Genomic DNA, 19306 nt, shown 5'->3' on the forward strand with positions numbered 1-19306 from the left:
CTGACCGAGAATCTAGCAGCCGGGCTTGCGCTTCATTATGTTCCTCAAGTGTATTTTGTTCAAATGAACCAATTTCCTCAGATAATGATGAGTCTCCAAATGATTCAGAATCTGAAAATTGAGCTTGCAGTTGATGTTCTTCACCATTTGAATCAGTTACCTTTTGAACATTCAAGAAGCTTTTCTTAGGTCTACAATCATTGTCTATTTCCAACTCTGAGTCCATGGTAGCTAATGCATCCATATAATCATCAACCTCACTAGCTGCGTCATCAGAATGGTATTCATCTAAGCTGCATTCTATTTTCTTTTGTTCATCATTATCCACCAGTTCTGTTTCAGCAGGTACCTTGAGATGCTTAGAAGACATTTTATCTGTTCCACCAGAAGAGATTTGTTCAGGCTCCTCCACAAGAAACCCATCTGTCTTCCCGTCCATTTCTGAGCACGAATTCGGTTCTAAATCCTGCTTATTTGATGAAGAATGAGAATTTCCATTTCCCATAGACTTTCTCCTAGGTGAACTGCCATTGATTTCAAGTATACTAATTCCAGTTTCACTAGTGTTATCTGACATAAATTTCACAGGTAGTGAAGTGATTGAAGTTTCACAAACCATTTTATGATCAGGTGAGGGCATTTCCAGAATTTTCTCCATGTAACTTTTACCAGATTTTGCTTCAACTGCAGATCCATCAAATTGTCTTTTTTTCAACTTCACAAGACGAGCAGGATCACTATAAGCATTCTCAATACGCTCCTCAAGAAATAACTGATGTAGTCTGCAACAATGGAAATAGATTGAGTAACCAGTTAAACATTTTAAGGACAAGTTTGCATTTGGCAAATCAGAGGCATAGCTTATGCACCACAGTAAAATTATTGGAACTCACTTTGAATGTGATTGTACAACTTCAGAGGTTTCACCATCCCTCAGCCATTCTCCTTTCTTTTGCTGAAAATACAAATTATACATATTTAATATCCAAAATTGCAAATATTCAATTTCCATTGTATAAAATTGTTTTTTACATGAAATAAAACAATTTTGAGAAAAATTATGACATCAAGAGGTAGAATCAGTGATTTAGTACCCTAACTTTACGAATTTTCTTTTGCCTGTGAACTTCTACTGTTGTGGTTACAGAGGACGCAGGCTCTGCTTTAAAGACTGATGGATCAGTATAACGCTTCAAACATGCCCCAGCACCAGCCACATCAAATCTTTTTGAGCCAAAAAAAGAAAGAAAAGTTTCAGATATCCATAACACAATAACTAAATCACATTTATTCTGAAATTTTGTATGTTTTTCAAATCCAGTCACCATACTTGTCGAGAAGGAAAAGTCTAGGTGGACCACGACATTCTTCATAAGAATCCATTATAAATCTTGGTAAATCTCCACGTGTAACAAGATTTTGTTCAGATCGAAGATTAGGACACCAGTCAATCCCTGCAGTGCAAGAAGCATGTTAAAATTTGTCAAGGGATACATTATCGCCTACAGTTCAAATTACAAACATAAATAATGAACAAAAGAACTCCATTGATTAGTTAACCTCCATTTGTGAAAAAAGATGAATGATGAGTTTGTGACAAAAACGCTTTCTCAAGTGGAGGAATTTCAGCCTCAAGTTGTTGGACACGAGACATAAGACTGTGGCCTCTTTCAGCAGTAGCCATTACTTCTTCATGCAAGTCGTGGAACAACTCGGCAGCAAATCTGATCAAAATGATACAGTTAAATGCAGAGAACTTAACAGCAGCTGGTAATTGTAAAACTTGTAATTTAAAATTTAAAATGTTAAATGTTGATGCCAAGACTACAAATTTGAACTAATTTTCTAATATTCACTGCAGGGAACAGAATGCCATGACCACCACACCTCTGATGACACATATAAAATTTCTTACCATATGCATTTGAGTTAAAATCACAAGATTATTGAGCTACCTAGGTTCAATTCAGGTGGTTGATGAGAACATTGTGGACAACAGATCCTAAGATTGACCATTGTATTGTTAATACTCACATCGTACCCACCAAATCAAAAAATGCAGTGCCTAAAATGCTAATCAGTTATAAAATAGTCTACTTAGCTCCAATCCCTCCTTCTGTGATTTAATTATTATTATTTTTTTGATGAATGGTTTAATTATTTTTTACTGACCTTCTGTGATTTAATAAAAATTACAACTTTAAACACACACAAAAAAAAAAAAATGCATAATTGGTCAAATCATGTTTATGGCAAATAACTCAATTGTCATATCTGCCTTGAAACAGTTCCAGAATTGTGGTTCACGCATCATTCAATCAAAATATCAAATATCCATGTATATAAAAAAGCATCCAACATCTTCTCAAAAAAAATATACACCAATCACCACATTTTCTTCCTTTTTTTATCCGCCCAAAAAGTCACTACATACAAAAGAAAAAAAGAACCAAAAGGAATCAAGGAAGAAGACACAAAGAAAAGACGAAATAAATTAAAACAAAAAAGAAAACGAAAATAAGATTCAAAAAGTAATCCCCTAAATCAGTTTCAGTTTCCTACACTCAATTCTACAATACAGTATTAAATCATAATCATAAATTCATAATAATATTTGCGAAGAAACGATAACTCACATTTAGCCATATAATCCAACCACCAAATTAGAAACTCCGAACTAACAATTGCTTCAAAAAAAAAAAAAAAACTCCGAACCAACAAATTACATAAACAGACTAAAAAAGCGAGAGAAAAAAATAATCGCTGAATCAAAGCTCACTCTATTATCGCTAACATCCACAGTGCTAAACACAATTTTCTTTTGCTGAATAAACACAAATTCAAATATAGAAGTAAATTATAATTTTTAATAATTAAAATTTTGAAAAAATCATTGCAGTCACGAAAACTGCGAGCACAACAATTCACTATCAGGTAACAATAAAGGCAGTTAGAGAGAGAGAGAGAACGGACTGAGCGAGGTCACCGAGCTGGCGCAAGAAGCCGACGAGTCCACTCATGGCTACGGCTTCAAGAAGAGCTTCAGAGTCATCCTTATCGGCGGCACGGTGAAGCTCCGGATCCGCCAACACGTGCGCGCTTCGAATGTTGTACCTGGAAATAGGCATTGTTCTAATTCAAGGAATTTCTAAACCCTAACTATGCTACAATTATAGTGAAGTTGTTGCGTTATTCGATCCTTGTTCCGGCGATACTGCGTTTTCCGTTGGTTCCACCATGGAAATGGAAGAGAGAGAAAGAAGAAAGGAGCGAAAGAGAGAGAGAGAGACAGTTTTTCTTTTCCTACTTTTTATTTTTTTAATTCTTTTGTTTGAATTTAGTATGTATTTATATACTATAGGGATTTCTTTCTTTTAAAGTCTAAACCAAACTATTTCTCGTAAAAATATCTCGAATACTTTTTTTATTTAATTTAAAGTGATTAATTTATATACACAGTTCTAAAAAAAAAAATATACACAATTATAATGAAAATCAATTAGTTTAAAACCTAATTCAAAATTTAAATAATACATATATTTGAGTTAATTATAGTGGTATTTATTATATTTTTTTAAATAAAATAAAAATAAATTATTTTTTAGTTTTTTTTAGGTTGTTTTAAAAAATTATAGATAATTCATTCATCATCTAATTAAATTATGAAATATAAATAAATAGCATAATACTTTATGCGGTTTCTTAACATAATTTTAGATTACTTGTTTTTCTTTTTTTTTTTTTCAATTTAATATTTTATTTAATTTTAAGTAAATTTTATCATATATGTATTAAAATGTCAATAATATTATCTTTATTTTTTTTTACAAAAAATTCGTTAAAATCTTCAAACAAAATTCATAAAATTTATCATCTATTTCAAGAAAATTCATACATTCATTATTCAAATAAACTCATATTTTCATCTTCAATAATATAAAATTCATCAAATAAAGAATAAAAATATAAATTTATTTGAATATTTGAATTATAAATTTAATAAAATTTACATTATGTTGAAGATGATAATTAATTTTATGAATTTTATTTAAAAATTTTGATGAATTTCTATAAAAAAACAGAATAATATTATTGAAATTTTAAAATATAAATAATCAAATTTATACTTAAAATTAAATTAAAAAAAGATATAATTATTATTTCAAATTAAGTTAAAAGATTGCGATATTATATCTAAATAAATTTATAAATTGAGTAATCATGTAAACATCCTAAATGCTATATGTTATCTATCTAAAATGGAAATATTTCCAAATACTAAATCTACACATTTTCTAGTTATAAAAAAAATAACTAAATTTTTATTAACAATTGAATTTTTTATTTTTTTTAAAAAAATATAATTGAAAGATTTTATCTGATCGTATGACTCACTGTATCATATTCGTACCGTTTGATTAATAGAGTTAGAAGTAAGTTTTGTACAATGCAATTTCAAGACAAAAATAACACTTTTTGGAAGAAAAAAAGATATACAAAAATTGAAACATAAACCTTAAAAAAAAGGTTTGATTTTCACATAATCCTAAGAAAAGATTAAAGCTTTGAAGGGGTTCATCATGAGAGAGGACTTTGATAAGAGAAATGTGAAGGTTTCTATTATCCAAATTTTCAATTGCTTTTTGTCCATTAGTTTAGAACACTAAAAAATAGTTATGCAATCAAAGTAAAACTATAAAATAGACTAAAAGATAATGTTGGATTTAATTTAATTTTTTTACTAAGTTGATTACCATCTTAATTGATACTGTTTACACTTTAAAGTTGAGTTTATAAATATTCTTTATAATTATCATTCTAGCCACATCGATCAATCAAAATATAATTTGTACTCGTAATTTTTCTTTACTTTCATTTATTTATTAAAGTATATAGTTTTTAAAAGTTTTATCGTCTAATTGAATATTCATTAGAGTAATTAAACAACCAAGAATTGAACAACAAAATTTCTTCCTTGTCTCAACAACTTAAAGTAAATAGAATTATTATTGAGATGTTTTACCTAGATTAGACACAAAAATAAAGCTCAAATTATATCTATGAAGAAAAAAAAGCTCAGTTGTATGATACTAGTGAATTTGGAAGGATGACCACTCTTAAATTGTATCTTTATTATATCATCATTTATATTTTCCCACAATAAAATTTAAATCGGAGGTTGAACGATTTATTGATTTGAGTTAAAACTTAAAGAAGTTGTAAGGGAAATGAATAGAGTTTAAACCAGATAAAGGAAAAGGATATTAACACAATTTTTTTTACTTATATTTGTCTATTAAAAAAAATTAAATCATTAAATTGAAACAATTTCATTTAACATTTATTTACTTATTTTGAATAAATTTTAAATATTAGATATTTATAATTTTATTTTTTACGAAAAAATATATGTATAATTTGGGATTTTGATTTAATTTATTTTTTAAATTAAATTTTAAAAGTATATCAGAGGTTTATTGTTATTATCCCTAGAAATGGCGCGCATTGTGGCGCTTATAATGCGGTGGGTGATATTGGATCACGTTACTTTGAGGTTTGGTGATAATATAATAATACTATAATTTAAGTTATTATGAAGAATTGAGTAACAAAAAAGTAATTATGAAGAATTACACTAATACTATAATTTAAGTAATAATTATGAAGAATACTTGTACTATATATTTTATGTGCAAAAATACATATGGTTATTTACTTTATATTCAATTTGTACCATTAAAATTTTAAGTTATATTAAACTGTATGTGTAGTCTATTATATATAAAAAATACAAATTAGACGTATAGTCTCTTAAATTTGACATTTTCAAAAAAATGCTTTCATGAAATATTAATCTGTAATTAAAACATTACAATGATTTAACTATCCATACTATTTTGTAAGAATAGGAAATTAATGACATTGAGTATTGAGAGTAACATTTTATTATCAAATTTTTAAAGATATATATATATATATATATATATATAGATATAAATAAATAATTATAGAGCAAATCAATAAATATAAACTATTTATAAAAATTGAAGAATGATTTTTTTTAAGAATTAGAGAGATATTATTATAATATTTAATAAAAAATTTAAGATAAGAAACTTTCAATTACATTAATCTTTGTTGAAAGTAAGAAGACTAATAAAACATCAAACTTAGAAAGAAAAAAAAACTTACACTAAATAGAAATTTAATTAAACTTAAAAGGACTATGAGTTACTTTTTGCCTATTTTATAGGCACAGGAGCAGATAAGGATTTCAAGAGTATGAAGATGATTCATATTTTAATAAATTAGAATGAATTTTATTTATTTTAATTCATTATAATTTATTAAAATATAGATCATCTTCATTCTCTTGAGATCCTTATTAGGAGGAGACATAATTTTATAATTAGTGCTGTTTGAGGATCTTTTGTAAAAAAAGTTGTATTTTATATATTTGTAAATATATTGGTAACCTTTGAAGATCCGATACTAATTACTTTAAATTTATATAAAAATAAGAGGATCTTTTGTAAAAAAAGTTGTATTTTATATTTTTGTAAATATATTGGTAACCTTTGAAGATCCAATACTAATTACTTTAAATTTATATAAAAATAAGAATAAGAATAGACCAAAATGATTGAAAAATTTATGGTCAAACCTACATCATATCTAGGTCAAACCATAATTTTTAAAATAGATAAAATTAAGATTTTTTTAGAATCTTATTTTGTTAAAAGAATATCTTGCTACAGCCACAAAAAACTCTTTTAGACCTACTAGACTAGTTTTCTTAAATAGATATGAATAATATTTTATATTAATATATATTAAATTTTGAACTTAATTATAAGTTTGTCAACTTTTAGTATTTTAATTATACTAGTCGACATTATTTTTAATATATTTAAATGTATTATTATAGAAAATATAATTAAAATATGATGTCGTATAAAGTCTAATTATATATCATGTTAAATCTAAAAATATATCCTTAATTTTATTGAACTATTTGATCACTTAACTTATTTTATAATTTTATTTTGTTTCATAACTATTTTTTGTTTTGTTTTAGTCCTTGACTTTATTTATGTTATTCATATCAATCCTTTAGTTGAATTTCTGCAAAAAAATTTACTAACTATGCATAATTAATTTTATGTTCCCCTCTTTTCTCCAAATTAGGATTCTCTATATTTTTGTAGAATCATTGTACATTTTTTCCCCTCTAAATTAAAGTTCTACTCTAATATTTATCATCTCAAAATTCAACGGAAAAAAGCGTGTGTGATTTTTATGAATTTTTAAAGAATATTAAAGAAAAACAAATAATATTCAGAACAAATAATGTTTTGAGAAAGAAGATAATCAAGAGGAAGAAGAAAATCAACATTAAATTCAAATCTTAATTTGGAGAATAAATGGAAAATTGTCAAGTAATCAAAGTTAACAGAGATTTGTAAAAATTTGTCTGAAGTGATTAAATTGACTAATATAAAGAAAGCAATGAAACAAAATTATAATACAAATTAAATAAGTAAAGAGATCTCATGTATAATTTTTTTTATAAAAAAAACTAGGTTGGTTTGGATCCTGAACAACACTAACAAAGAAGCTAGTGAAGGTATTCCCTGGCATTTTCTGCGAAAATGCGTTTTCTAATTTCTAAAGATTCTTTGATTCTCAACGAACTTTCGAAAAATTTAGTAATAATGAAACAAAAGGGTTCGGTTTTGTTAGGTACATGTGAAATCGAAATTGAGAAGCGCTTTCCAACACCATGAGTGGACTCAGTACCTGCCTTTTTTGCTATTCCTTTCCTTTTCAACGATCATGCTTCTAAACACACACATGACATGAGAGATGTTACATTGATTGATTTTCAATTTTTTTTTTTGTAGAAAATGAAGTCATTGTGTGTATTTCTGTTTCTAATTCGGCTCTCTTCTTTTCATAAAAAATTAAGTTATCTCTGTTTTTTTTAATCATAAGATTGCTCATGAACCTTTTAGATTACTCTATCAAAATATCTGTTAAGTTAAGACAAGCTTTAATCACGGGAGAGGGAAGATGTCTATATAATTATGCGCACCAAAACTCAACGGAATCAATAAGACATGGCATTACCGCGGGACCACCCAATTAATTTTGGAACAAAATTATAATATAGCGACCACGGTTGTAAACTAACACTAACACTACATTTGTTCAATGATCGATATGTTCGATTAAATAATTCAAAAATTTAATAATGACCCGTCATAATTTTTTGAAATAGAATTTCACATCCCTTCCCATCCTACGGTTGAGAAATGATTTTGTGTTGCTTCGACGCTTTTAAGAGACATAGCTTTGGAAAAAACGTATTAGTAGCTTATATGCCGTGGAAAGGTTACAATTCTGAAGATGCTGTACTTAGTGAGCGTTTGGCCTATAAAGATATTTATACTTTTTTCACATAACGAAATATGAATTACTAATAAAATTCAACATCTAGAAGCTCATTTACTCTGAAATTTAGACAAAAGTAGAAAACTGATCCCGAGATCTTGGGTAGAAACGAGAAATATTTTAGTGGGTAAGTTAACGTCTCGTACACATAGTTGAATATTTAATCATAATATAATCTACATATCTTTTTGCAAGGGTAACATTATTGGTGAGTTACGGAACATTGAATTTTTTTTTTTAAATATAATCATAGGCAAATAATAGTCCGTACAAATTGGGTCACCACACAATGTTTTAAATTTTTTAATTATATATTATCAATATTTATAAATGTTTGCAATGGTCCAATATCAAAATACAATGTTTTCATGTAGTAGGTTGTACAAAGTCTCCAAATGATTTGATCCGGTTGTGAATAGAATGTTCTAGCTCTCAAAAACTAACATAATTTAACTTAGTAATATTTATCTATAAAAAAAAAAACTCAGATTTACATGTATATTTTTTAGTCTCATTCTTTTTCTAAAAGATGAAAAAATATAACAAATTAACAATGGCCTTCTGGGTGGTAGCTTGTAATTTTTTTTGTTTGACATGTGGTAGCTTGTAATCTTGTATATGTTTGTATATTCCATAGTGGATATAATAATGATGAAAACTTGGCTTGAAAGTTTTGAGATATTTTTTTAAGAAATGGTGGTAATTAAGCAATATTTATACTATTTTTCAATTCTTAAAAAATCAAGACCATCTTCAACAAACAGCGTAGGCACTATTAGGCAACAACATGTTGGTTGATTACTATGTATATATATGTAGTGGTGGAATTTCATTGGTAGTGGTTTAAACAATGTGGACTTGTTTTTCTTGTCAAGCTAAGTATGCATCTGATTTTGGTAAGTTTGGTTGGTTGCTAATAGTTTATTTGTGCATTCGGTTATGTAACAACTGCCATTTATATTCTCTAACCTTGGTGTCCCACATATCTTCGGTTGGTGACCTTAAAATATGGTTATTTTCACCTTCTCCAGGACTGGGTTTGGCTTTTTTGAACCTACCAAATTACTAGTACTTAACTACTATGGCTACATGTGATTGTGACATATGTGCAAGAGCGAAAGTCATACAACCAAATGATTTTTAGTTTAATTTTAATTTAATACCTTTTGTTAGGCATAAAAATTATTCATGAAATTTTGATTATAAATTTTAAAAGACAAAAAGAAAAAATAAACTATGGTAAAGTTGGAAATTAACATGTGCGTTATTAAATCATCATGAAAATGTAGCTGAAATCGCTTGTACCATATGGTGTAAGGATAGATAACAGAATTTTGATTACATATTTTTTTTAAAAACAAAAGAACAAACATATTATTTTGATGTGTATGTAACAAGTATTTGCTGTTAGATACTAGATATTAAACAATTTTTTCTTGCAAACGCGACAATTATTATGAGACAGATGATATAATACTTACTTTTTGGGTACAAATTCAATAATAATATTTATTCTAATACATTGCTTAAGCGGAATTCAATAATAATAAAGATTATGCTAATTTTTGTAAATGTTTAGTACATTTTTGTTTCCTTCAATGGTGAATTTTTTTGATAATTTTTTTAATGAGGTAATAGTTTGCTCTATTAGAATTATTTTTTTTGGATTTTAGTTAGTCCCCTAAAAATTGTGTTTTATTTTTAACAATATTTTAAAGTAATACAAATGATAAACAATTGACTTTAAGTACCAACAAAGTGGAGTTGTCAAATTAATCACTTGATGTCTTTTGACTCTATTTTTGCCAAAAACAAAAAATATAATTAAAACTCTTTGCAACTTTAATCAATAGGCGTTTATATTGTTTGTTGGGATATTGAGCCTAGAAATCATTTTGCTAATTGTATTAATGTTGTTTGAGTTATCTTTTTCTTCACTCTAGCATTATCTATTAAGTAATTTCTACCAACAATTGATGATTTCAATATAGACGCTATATATGTGAAAGCTATCAACATAAAAACCGAAATAGTGTACCTATACATATCCAGGGTTATCGAAGTTATGTGAGGAATAAAACAAGATAGCAAAATAGTGTTTTATCACGGGAAAGAGGGACATTATTATAACTACCAACTAATGCAATCTTTGTTTCTAATAGGTTGTTAGGATTTCTTGAATATCATCAGTGTTAACAATGAAAAGAGGAAGAAGAGAGACAACCACTCTAAGATTTCATAATATAGAATGAACTAAAACTCCAGTTAATAAGGTTACAATGATTATATCTATATAAAAGAATAAAGGCTTAATTGCAGTTTTGGTCCCCCTATTTTAACTGAATCGCGAAAGTAGTCCCCTCATTTCGTTTCTCCCCAGTTTTGGCCCCTCAAGCAGAATTTTGGTCCAAAACTTGATGAAATTTTATTTTTTTTTGCATTTATTTAAGTCACACAATGCCTCAAGATCTCATTTGCAACAATTGTACCTGAAATATATGACCATAAATGGTGTAGTACGACTTTAAAAAATAAAATTTCATCAAGTTTTGAACTAAAATTCTGTTTGGGGACCAAAACCGGGGAGAAACAAAATGGAAGGACTACTTTCGCGATTCAGCTAAAATAGGGGGACCAAAACTGCAATTAAGCCAAGAATAAAATTGTCTAAAATACCATTACTACTAATATATAATAACATTATCTATCATCTCTCCTCAAACTCACGATGCATTAACATGGAGCATCAAAAGTTTGTCAATTAAAAAGCAAAAACGTTTAATGGAATGAATCTTTGTGAACAAATCAGCAATCTATAAAGAAGAAGAGTACGAATAGTGGTCATCTTGACTACAAGAGCAAAAGTTTCTTCATAATCCATACCATAGTGTTGAGAGAAACCCTTAGCAACAAGACGTGCTTTGTAGCGCTCAACTGACCCATCAGACTTAGTTTTGATCTTGTATACCCAACGAGACCCAATAGCACGTTTTCTAGGAGGAAGAGGTACTAATCCCCAAGTATTGGTTTTGTGCAATGCAAATAGCTCTTCGGCCATAGCCTGCTGCCAAAGAGGATCAAGAACAACCTCTTTATAGGAAGAGGGCTCAGACAAAGTTGACGAGAGGGGTAACGAGGAGGATCAACAATCGCAGGAGGTGGTTGAACAACCGAGGGGACAAGAGGGATGTCACCAAAGAAGAAGCAACAATCAAAGGGAAGAACCAACAAAGAGAGAAGCAACGAAAGAAGAAGCAGAAGCCAAAGAGATGATCATTAGCGATACCAAACGATCACAATAAAGAGAGAAACCAAACCAACAAAAAATCAAACCGAAAAAGGAGCGATCAAAAAAAGGAGCAACAACCATATCAAAACAATCCCTTAATATATAATATAAAAGCCCAATAACATACTACTTCACATCTCCCCTAAAATTTCCTAATATTGAAACAACCCCTCAAACTAAAACTCAAATAGAGCAATATCAAAATCAACAGATAGGAACAACCAAAGAAGTAGCACCACGAAACCAAATCAAAACAAACCAAACCAAATAGAACCAAACAAAACTAAATCATATCAAACCAAACTAAATCAAACCAAACTAAACTACACCAAACCAAACTAAACAAAGAGAGAAGCAACCAAATAGATGAACCACATGAGAGAAAAGCAAACAAATAGAACAATCAATATGGAGAGAAGCAACAAAGCAAATCACTAGAGAAAGGAGCAATCAAATAGAAGAAGCAACAGAGAGACCGACAACACAGAAGAAAGCAACCAAAGAGATATGAGAGACGGACAATTAAATTACCAACCAAATCAGCAAAGAACCACAACAATTGAAAGCATGTGAACCAAACCAAAATCAACTCCTTAATACTGATCAAAACAAACAAGCAGGAGGGAGAATGCGTTGATCCTCACGAACACTTGTCCCACCAACACAAGCATGAACCTTAACACCAAGGAAATCGCCAAGAGCTTGCCTAACCTTCTCAATCTGTTGAGCTAGCTCCCTCGTAGGGACCAAAACCAAAGCCTGACACTGAACCAATCCGTAATCGAAGGCGTTTCAGCAAGTGTACTGAATCGTTGCAAGTAATAGTAAAACGGTAGTACCGAGTGACGAACTCAAGGATTGCGTTTTACTATTGAATTATATTTAGTTACTAAAATTGAACAAAAAGTTCCCAAGTTGATTGAAATAATATTTAAAATTGACAACAGTAGTAAAATTGATCCTTTATAAATTGAGAAAAATGTCAGGGATGAGTTTCACTTCGAATCCAACCTTGGTGTCTAATTTGATCCTAGTTATTGAATTCCTTTATTGAATTATTACCGAATTCTCTTTATTATTCTTGCCCTAATGTCTTAGTGACAGAACCTTTAATTCCAAAGTAACCCCTAATTCCTTAGTAGATTTAAGATTAGAATTAAGCATTACCGTATAGAAATTCTCTTGTAAATTTAAAATAGTGAAAAATAGCGTTTTTATGGTTGCTGATGCGTGTCGCGCGCCCCAGGCGCAGGAAACATGCTCCATGCGCGCCTGGACAGTGTTGAATGGCTGGAAACGCGCCTCAGGCGCGTCTGGCGTGCTTCAAGCGCATAACATCTGTTGTCCGACGTATATTGCATTTTTCTCCTCTTTTGAGTCTGAATTTGGTTCTGGTGTCTTCATGAACGTTGTAGCTATGGATCGTAGCTTTCATTTGAACTTGGTTTGACTCCAATTGGACATATACAACTCCAGATATGGCTAAAATACTCTACATATATCTTGTTGATTTCTCACCAAAATTCAGCATTGCACTAAAACAAAACGCAATGTAAAATTACGAAAAATTCCTACTTAATCAATGAAATAAAAACACAAAACGTTTTATTAACTCAAAGAACAAAAATCAACAAAATATATCAAATAAATCCTTAATTGAAGATAAATAAGACTAAAACAGTGAGAAAATATGCATATGATGAAGAATCATCACAACCCCAAACGTAATCTATTGCTTGTCCCCAAGCAGCAATTAATTTCAGATTTGGTCCAGTTAAACGCACACTTAAATATAATTTCTCAAATCAAATCAAACTCAATTCTCAAAGTTCTTGCTACTACAAAACATTCATCATGCTCTATGGTTGTTTAAAAAAAAACAACAACAAGATTTGTACACCTTAACATTCATTCATCAAATTCAACTCTCTCTTCACCTAATCTCACCAAAATTTCTCTCAAGTGTTTAGAAAGGGTTATGAATTTATCACTCAAATCCTAGAACATGCATCTCGCTACCATAGGCTTGAAAAAATTCTAGTCAACAATCAAAATGCAGTAAACACATACATTTTTGGAGGACTTTCGGGTTGTAATGAGGCTTTGGTAAGGGTAGGACATTTTGGGATAGTAGGCTTAACTACTTGGAGTTAGGCATACATTTCCAAATTATTCTACCATTTTTTTTTCACCTTTTCATTCTGGAGATTCTCAAACATTGGCAAAAGAACCAAAATATTATTTACCAAAGTACACAAGCTGATTTTTTTATTTTTTATTTTTTTTATTTTTTTTATTTTTTTATTTTTTATTTTTTATCATTCTTTTTGAGAGAATCACCACCCCAAACTTAAAAGGTTGATATCCCATGAGCAACCCCAAACTTAGAAGTTTATCAAGACGCATTTTTTTTTTCTACCTAACTCTAAGTAAGGTGATTTATTTAAAGTTAGGTATTTGGCTTATAATGTGGCTAGTAACAGAAATAAAAGGGCAAAGCTCAAAAGGGCTAGCAAGGGGTAAATTTTTCATAGGGTAGTTAGAAAGGCTCAAACGACAAAAAAAAATTGCCTCAATATATGCATAAATTACAAGGGATGCAAGTCAGAATTAGTGCAAGTTCTAGAGGGATAACACATGTCTGGATAATCACACCACAAAGAATTTAAGTGTTTAGGCTCAAAAGCTCACATCTAGGATAATAAGAGAGAGTATGAACAATCAAAATAATGCCAACATGCTTCTAAAAAGTTAAAATTGTATTTTTGAAAAATTGATGGCATATTAGCCTTCTACAACCATTTAGTAATCAAGAACGCATGTATTAGGAAGGCTTGTCGACTTGAGCAATAACATAATCTTAGAAATGAAATTTAACTTTCAAAGTCACAAACCAAAACTTTAAGATTAAGTGCAAGTCATTACAACTGTTTTATCATAGTACACAGTTAGTGAAAGGAAAAAAAAAACACAAAGAAAAGAAAATCAAAATAGACTAACATTAAACAAAGAAAGCGAGAAAAAGGAAAGAAACAGGATAAACAACAGAAAGAAAAAATAAAGGAAAGAAAACTTCTCTCAGTTTAGTAATTCAAGGATTCTCGTTTAGATCATCCACTCATGTTCCGCTATGGTCGCCAGTATACTGGTGATGTGCAAATAGATTAGCATAAAACATGCCTCCTGGTGTCTATTGAGAAAAAGCGAAGGCTCAATATAGATTGGTCATCCCCAGTTCTATTCTGGCTTGTCCATCTCACTGATCAATCATCAATCGTTCCATCATAGTTTTTCTAGTCTGCCACATCTTTCCTCGGTGGATAGCTGTGATGGATGTGGAGGGTGGTGATGTGGTTCAGTATTTTCCTCTGATGTCATCGCTGCTGGTGGGGCACCAGGGTCATCTATCGAAATCATGGAGTGTTTTTCTATCCACTTAGCAGTGATTGATGTAGCAGGTTTCACCCTGTTTTGGTAACACTCTCACCTGCTCACATAGTTTGCTTATCAGAGAAGCATGATGGAAGTAGCCTGTCGGAGGATCAAGAGTTGCTGTCCCCCAAAGATCATCAGCTAGTAGTGCAACCACGTTGATTATGTCTCCTTTTATGATGGCAAGTAGTAGGCATGCTTTGTGAAATGTTACATCTGACACATTGGAACATGGTTGTAGCGTGTGATGAACAAAGGTGCTCCATGCTTTTGCAATTGGGTTGAGATCCACTGAGCGCAGTTTCCTGACCGAGCCATCCTTATTTCGAAACCAATTTGTGCCTGGTCTGCATAAAATGCGTAGGATCTCCTGAGTGTCTACTTTTTTGTTGTGGTCCAACATATCTTGAAAACGACAGTCCTGATAATTCGGCAGACCAAAAATTGCATTGATGACTTGGGGTGTGAAGGGTACCCTTTTTCCCCTCACATAACTCACAAACTGATCATGTGGAAATGGGTCGTTAGACTTCAGATCAAAGGCATTGGAGAAGAATTCCACTGCCAAGGACTTGCTCGCTGTGGTGGTGAATGTGGTTAGCTTCTCCCATCATCTGGCAGCAATCATCGTCTGGATGTCAACAAATTCATCTGCTTCCAACTGAAAGTTTTTCTCACTCACAAACTTCTTGACTGCAGGGAGTTTGGCATGAAACTCTTGTGTTGCCATCGTCTTGAATAAGAATGTATTGTGTGGTTGGGCGGAGGATGTACTTGCGACCTTAGTTCGTTTTGCTTTTTGTTGGGTTGCCATTAGGTCCTGCAAAACAAGTATTCACACCTAGGGTTCAAAATATTTCAAGTTAGAGACAATTAATTTAAGCATGGTCCCCCTTGGAAAAATAAAAACTTAAATGGCCCTGGGTTAGTCCAACAAAATTCTAAATGATAATAGTGCGTATACATTGAATGCCATTTTAACAACCAGTTGGAGTGCAATATATATTTTGTGGTCCTTAAGGTGCAAAAGTGGTTGTGTCATTTTAACAAACAGTTGGAATGCAGTATGTGTTTTGTGGTACTTAAGGTGCAAAAGTGGTTGTGTCATTTTAACAAACAATTGGAGTGCAGTCATAAAACACATGAACAATTCACATACATGCAACAATAACACACATTCAATCTCAGAAAATCAACATGCATGTATGAACAATTTCTAATACTAGCACAAATTTGAATTTAAAGAACCCACACGCATCAATGAACAAGAAAAAGTTGATATTAGAAATTGGGGGAAACTTACTTGAGGATGAAAAAATGTTGGATAAGAGAGGAAAACTTACTTGAGATAATGGAGGAAGGTTTGGAGGGTGATAATGAAGAGAGGGAAACCGACCTTTGATGATAATGGAGGAAGGTTTGGAGAGTGATAATGAAGAAGGAGAGTTTTGAGTGAGAAGATGGGGATTTAAAAACCTAGCCGTGAAAAGTGCTTCAGGCGCGCGTGCACAGTGACAAATGCTGGGAAAAGCGCTTCAGGCGCTCCAGGGCGCGCGTTCACAGTGGCAAAACCTGCAAAACGCGCTTCAGGCGTGCAGGGCGCGCTTCAGGCGCGTGTTCTGTCATTTGGAACTGTAAAATCGCTTCTCAACACATCTTTTTGATTCCTTGCTCATACCAAACATCAAAACTAATAGAACTAGCAATTTAGAGACTAACATTGGAACTAAATGGAGTAAAATAAATCTGAAATGCAATAAATAAATATGGTGCAAAGGATATAAATTTGGGTTGCCTCCCAATAAGCGCTCGTTTAGTGTCTTGAGCTAGACATTCCACTCTTCAAGTGTTGATCAGATGGATGGACTCCATCAAAGGTTTTGACTCTGCCCCTAAATAAGATTTGAGCCTTTGTCCATTCACCTTAAAGTTCCGATTTGAGTGTGTGTCTTTCAACTCCACAGCCCCGTATGGAAACTCCTTGATTATCTTGAAGGGTGCCGACTGTCTTGACTTTAGTTTTCCGGGAAACAACTTCAATCTGGAGTTGAATAGAAGAACCAACTCTCCTTCTTGGAATTCCTTGAATTTAATTTTGTTGTCATGCCATTTCTTGGTTTTTTCTTTATATATTTTAGTGTTCTCATATGCGAAATTCTGGAACTCCTCTAACTCGTGAAACTGCAGAATTCTTGATTCTCCTACCTTAACCAAGTCAAAATTCAAGTATTTTGTCGCCCAAAATGCTCGATGCTCCAGTTAGAGCGACAAATAACAGGCTTTACCATACACGATTTGATACAGCGACATACCAAGGGAGGTTTTAAAAGCTGTTCGGTAGGCCCACAGTGCATCATCAAGTTTCGTTGACCAATCTTTTCGTGAGGCATTCACTGTTTTTTCAAGAATTTGCTTAAGCTGACTGTTGGATACTTCAACTTGCCCACTGGTTTGTGGGTGATATGGGGTTGCCACCCTATGACGCACATTATATTTCCTCAGAAGGTATTCCATTTTTCGGTTTAGAAAGTGAGTGCCCTCATCACTAATCAAAGCTCGAGGTACGCCAAAACGGGCAAATATGTTCTTCTTGAGAAATGTGATGACCTGTTTTGAATCATTAGTTTGAGTAGCAACTGCTTCAACCTATTTGGAGACATGATCTACCGCCACCAAAATATAAACTTTTTTATATGAGGATGGGAATGGACCCATGAAGTCAATACTCCACACGTCGAATACTTCTACTTCTAATATAGGATTTTGCGGCATCTCATCCCGTTTTGAAATATTACCGGTGCGCTGACATCAATCACACTTCTTTACGTAGTTGAATGCATCTTTGAACAATGAAGGCAAAAATAATCCCGATTGGAGAACTCTTGTTGCAGTTTGATCACCACTGAAATGACCCCCATAATCAGAGTTGTGGCAGTGTCACAATACCTTTTCTTGCTCCTCCTCGGGCACACACCTTCGCAACAAACCATCCACTCCTCTTTTGTACAGGAAGGGTTCATCCCATACATAAAATTTGGCATCATGGATAAACTTATTTCGTTGTTGGTATGTGAAATCAGATGGAATTGCCTCACCTACCTTAAAATTAGGAAAGTCGGCGAACCAAGGTGCCATGACCATAACGAAGATGTGCTCATCGGCAAATTGGTCTCGAATCAGTCTAATGTCCTCATCCTCTTCAGCTTTCTCCAATCGAGATAGGTGGTCTGTTACAGTATTCTCTGATCCATTCTTGTCTCGGATCTCAATGTCGAATTATTGTAGTAATAGAATCCATCTAAGCAATCTTGGTTTTGATTCCTTCTTAGTAAACAAATACCTCAAGGCAGCATGATTAGTGTAAACAATAATTTTCGATCCTAGTAAATAAGATCGAAATTTATCAAAAGCATAAACTACAGCTAATAATTATTTTTCAGTTGTGGCATAGTTGTGTTGGGCCTGATTTAAAACATGGCTAGCATAGTAGATTACATGCAACATCTTGTCTTTTCTTTGTCCCTTGACTGCCCCAATAGCACTGTCACTTGCATCACACATGATCTCAAAAGGTAGTGACTAGTCAAGTGCAGTGATAATGGGATCAATTATCAACTTATTTTTCAAACTGTTAAAAGCATGCAAACAATCCTCATTGAATTTGAAAGGTGTGTCTTTCACAAGTAGGTTTGTGAGTGGTTTTGCAATTTTTGAAAAATCTTTTATAAATCTCCTATAAAATCCAGCGTGGCCTAAAAAGCTTCTAATGCCTTTTTCGTTGGTAGGAGGGGGAAGTTTTTCAATAACTTCAACTTTGGCATTGTCTACCTCGATCCCCTTGTGGGAGATTTGGTGGCCTAATACAATTCCCTCTCGTACCATAAAATGACATTTTTCCCAATTTAGGACCAAGTTGGATTTTTCACACCTTTCTTATACAAGAGACAAATTACTTAAACAATTATCAAAAAATGAACCAAAGACAGAAAAGTCGTCCATAAATACTTCGATATGTTTTTCAATCATATCGGAGAATATGGACATCATGCACCTTTGAAATATGGCAGGTGAATTGCACAGCCCAAACGACATTCGCCGATAAGCAAACACCCCATACGGACATGTGAATGC

General features: G+C 31.9%; 1 protein-coding gene across 1 annotated transcript in view; it reads right to left on the reverse strand.

Moving 5' to 3' along the window:
- LOC101512913 (protein SCAR2-like) overlaps window positions 1-3328 on the reverse strand; it is an 8011-nt gene extending 4683 nt beyond the window's left edge. The window contains 7 exon segments of the mRNA XM_012713624.3: window position 1; window positions 3-782; window positions 894-955; window positions 1095-1224; window positions 1331-1454; window positions 1561-1724; window positions 2974-3328. The exon segment at window position 1 is cut by the window's left edge and continues 345 nt beyond it. Coding sequence (XP_012569078.1) covers window position 1; window positions 3-782; window positions 894-955; window positions 1095-1224; window positions 1331-1454; window positions 1561-1724; window positions 2974-3128 — 1416 coding nt within the window. The 5' untranslated portion in view covers window positions 3129-3328.
- Window positions 3329-19306: the final 15978 nt, after the last annotated feature.

Source organism: Cicer arietinum, chromosome 3 (genome assembly GCF_000331145.2).
Source record: "Cicer arietinum cultivar CDC Frontier isolate Library 1 chromosome 3, Cicar.CDCFrontier_v2.0, whole genome shotgun sequence".
NCBI classification, from domain to species: Eukaryota; Viridiplantae; Streptophyta; class Magnoliopsida; order Fabales; family Fabaceae; genus Cicer; species Cicer arietinum.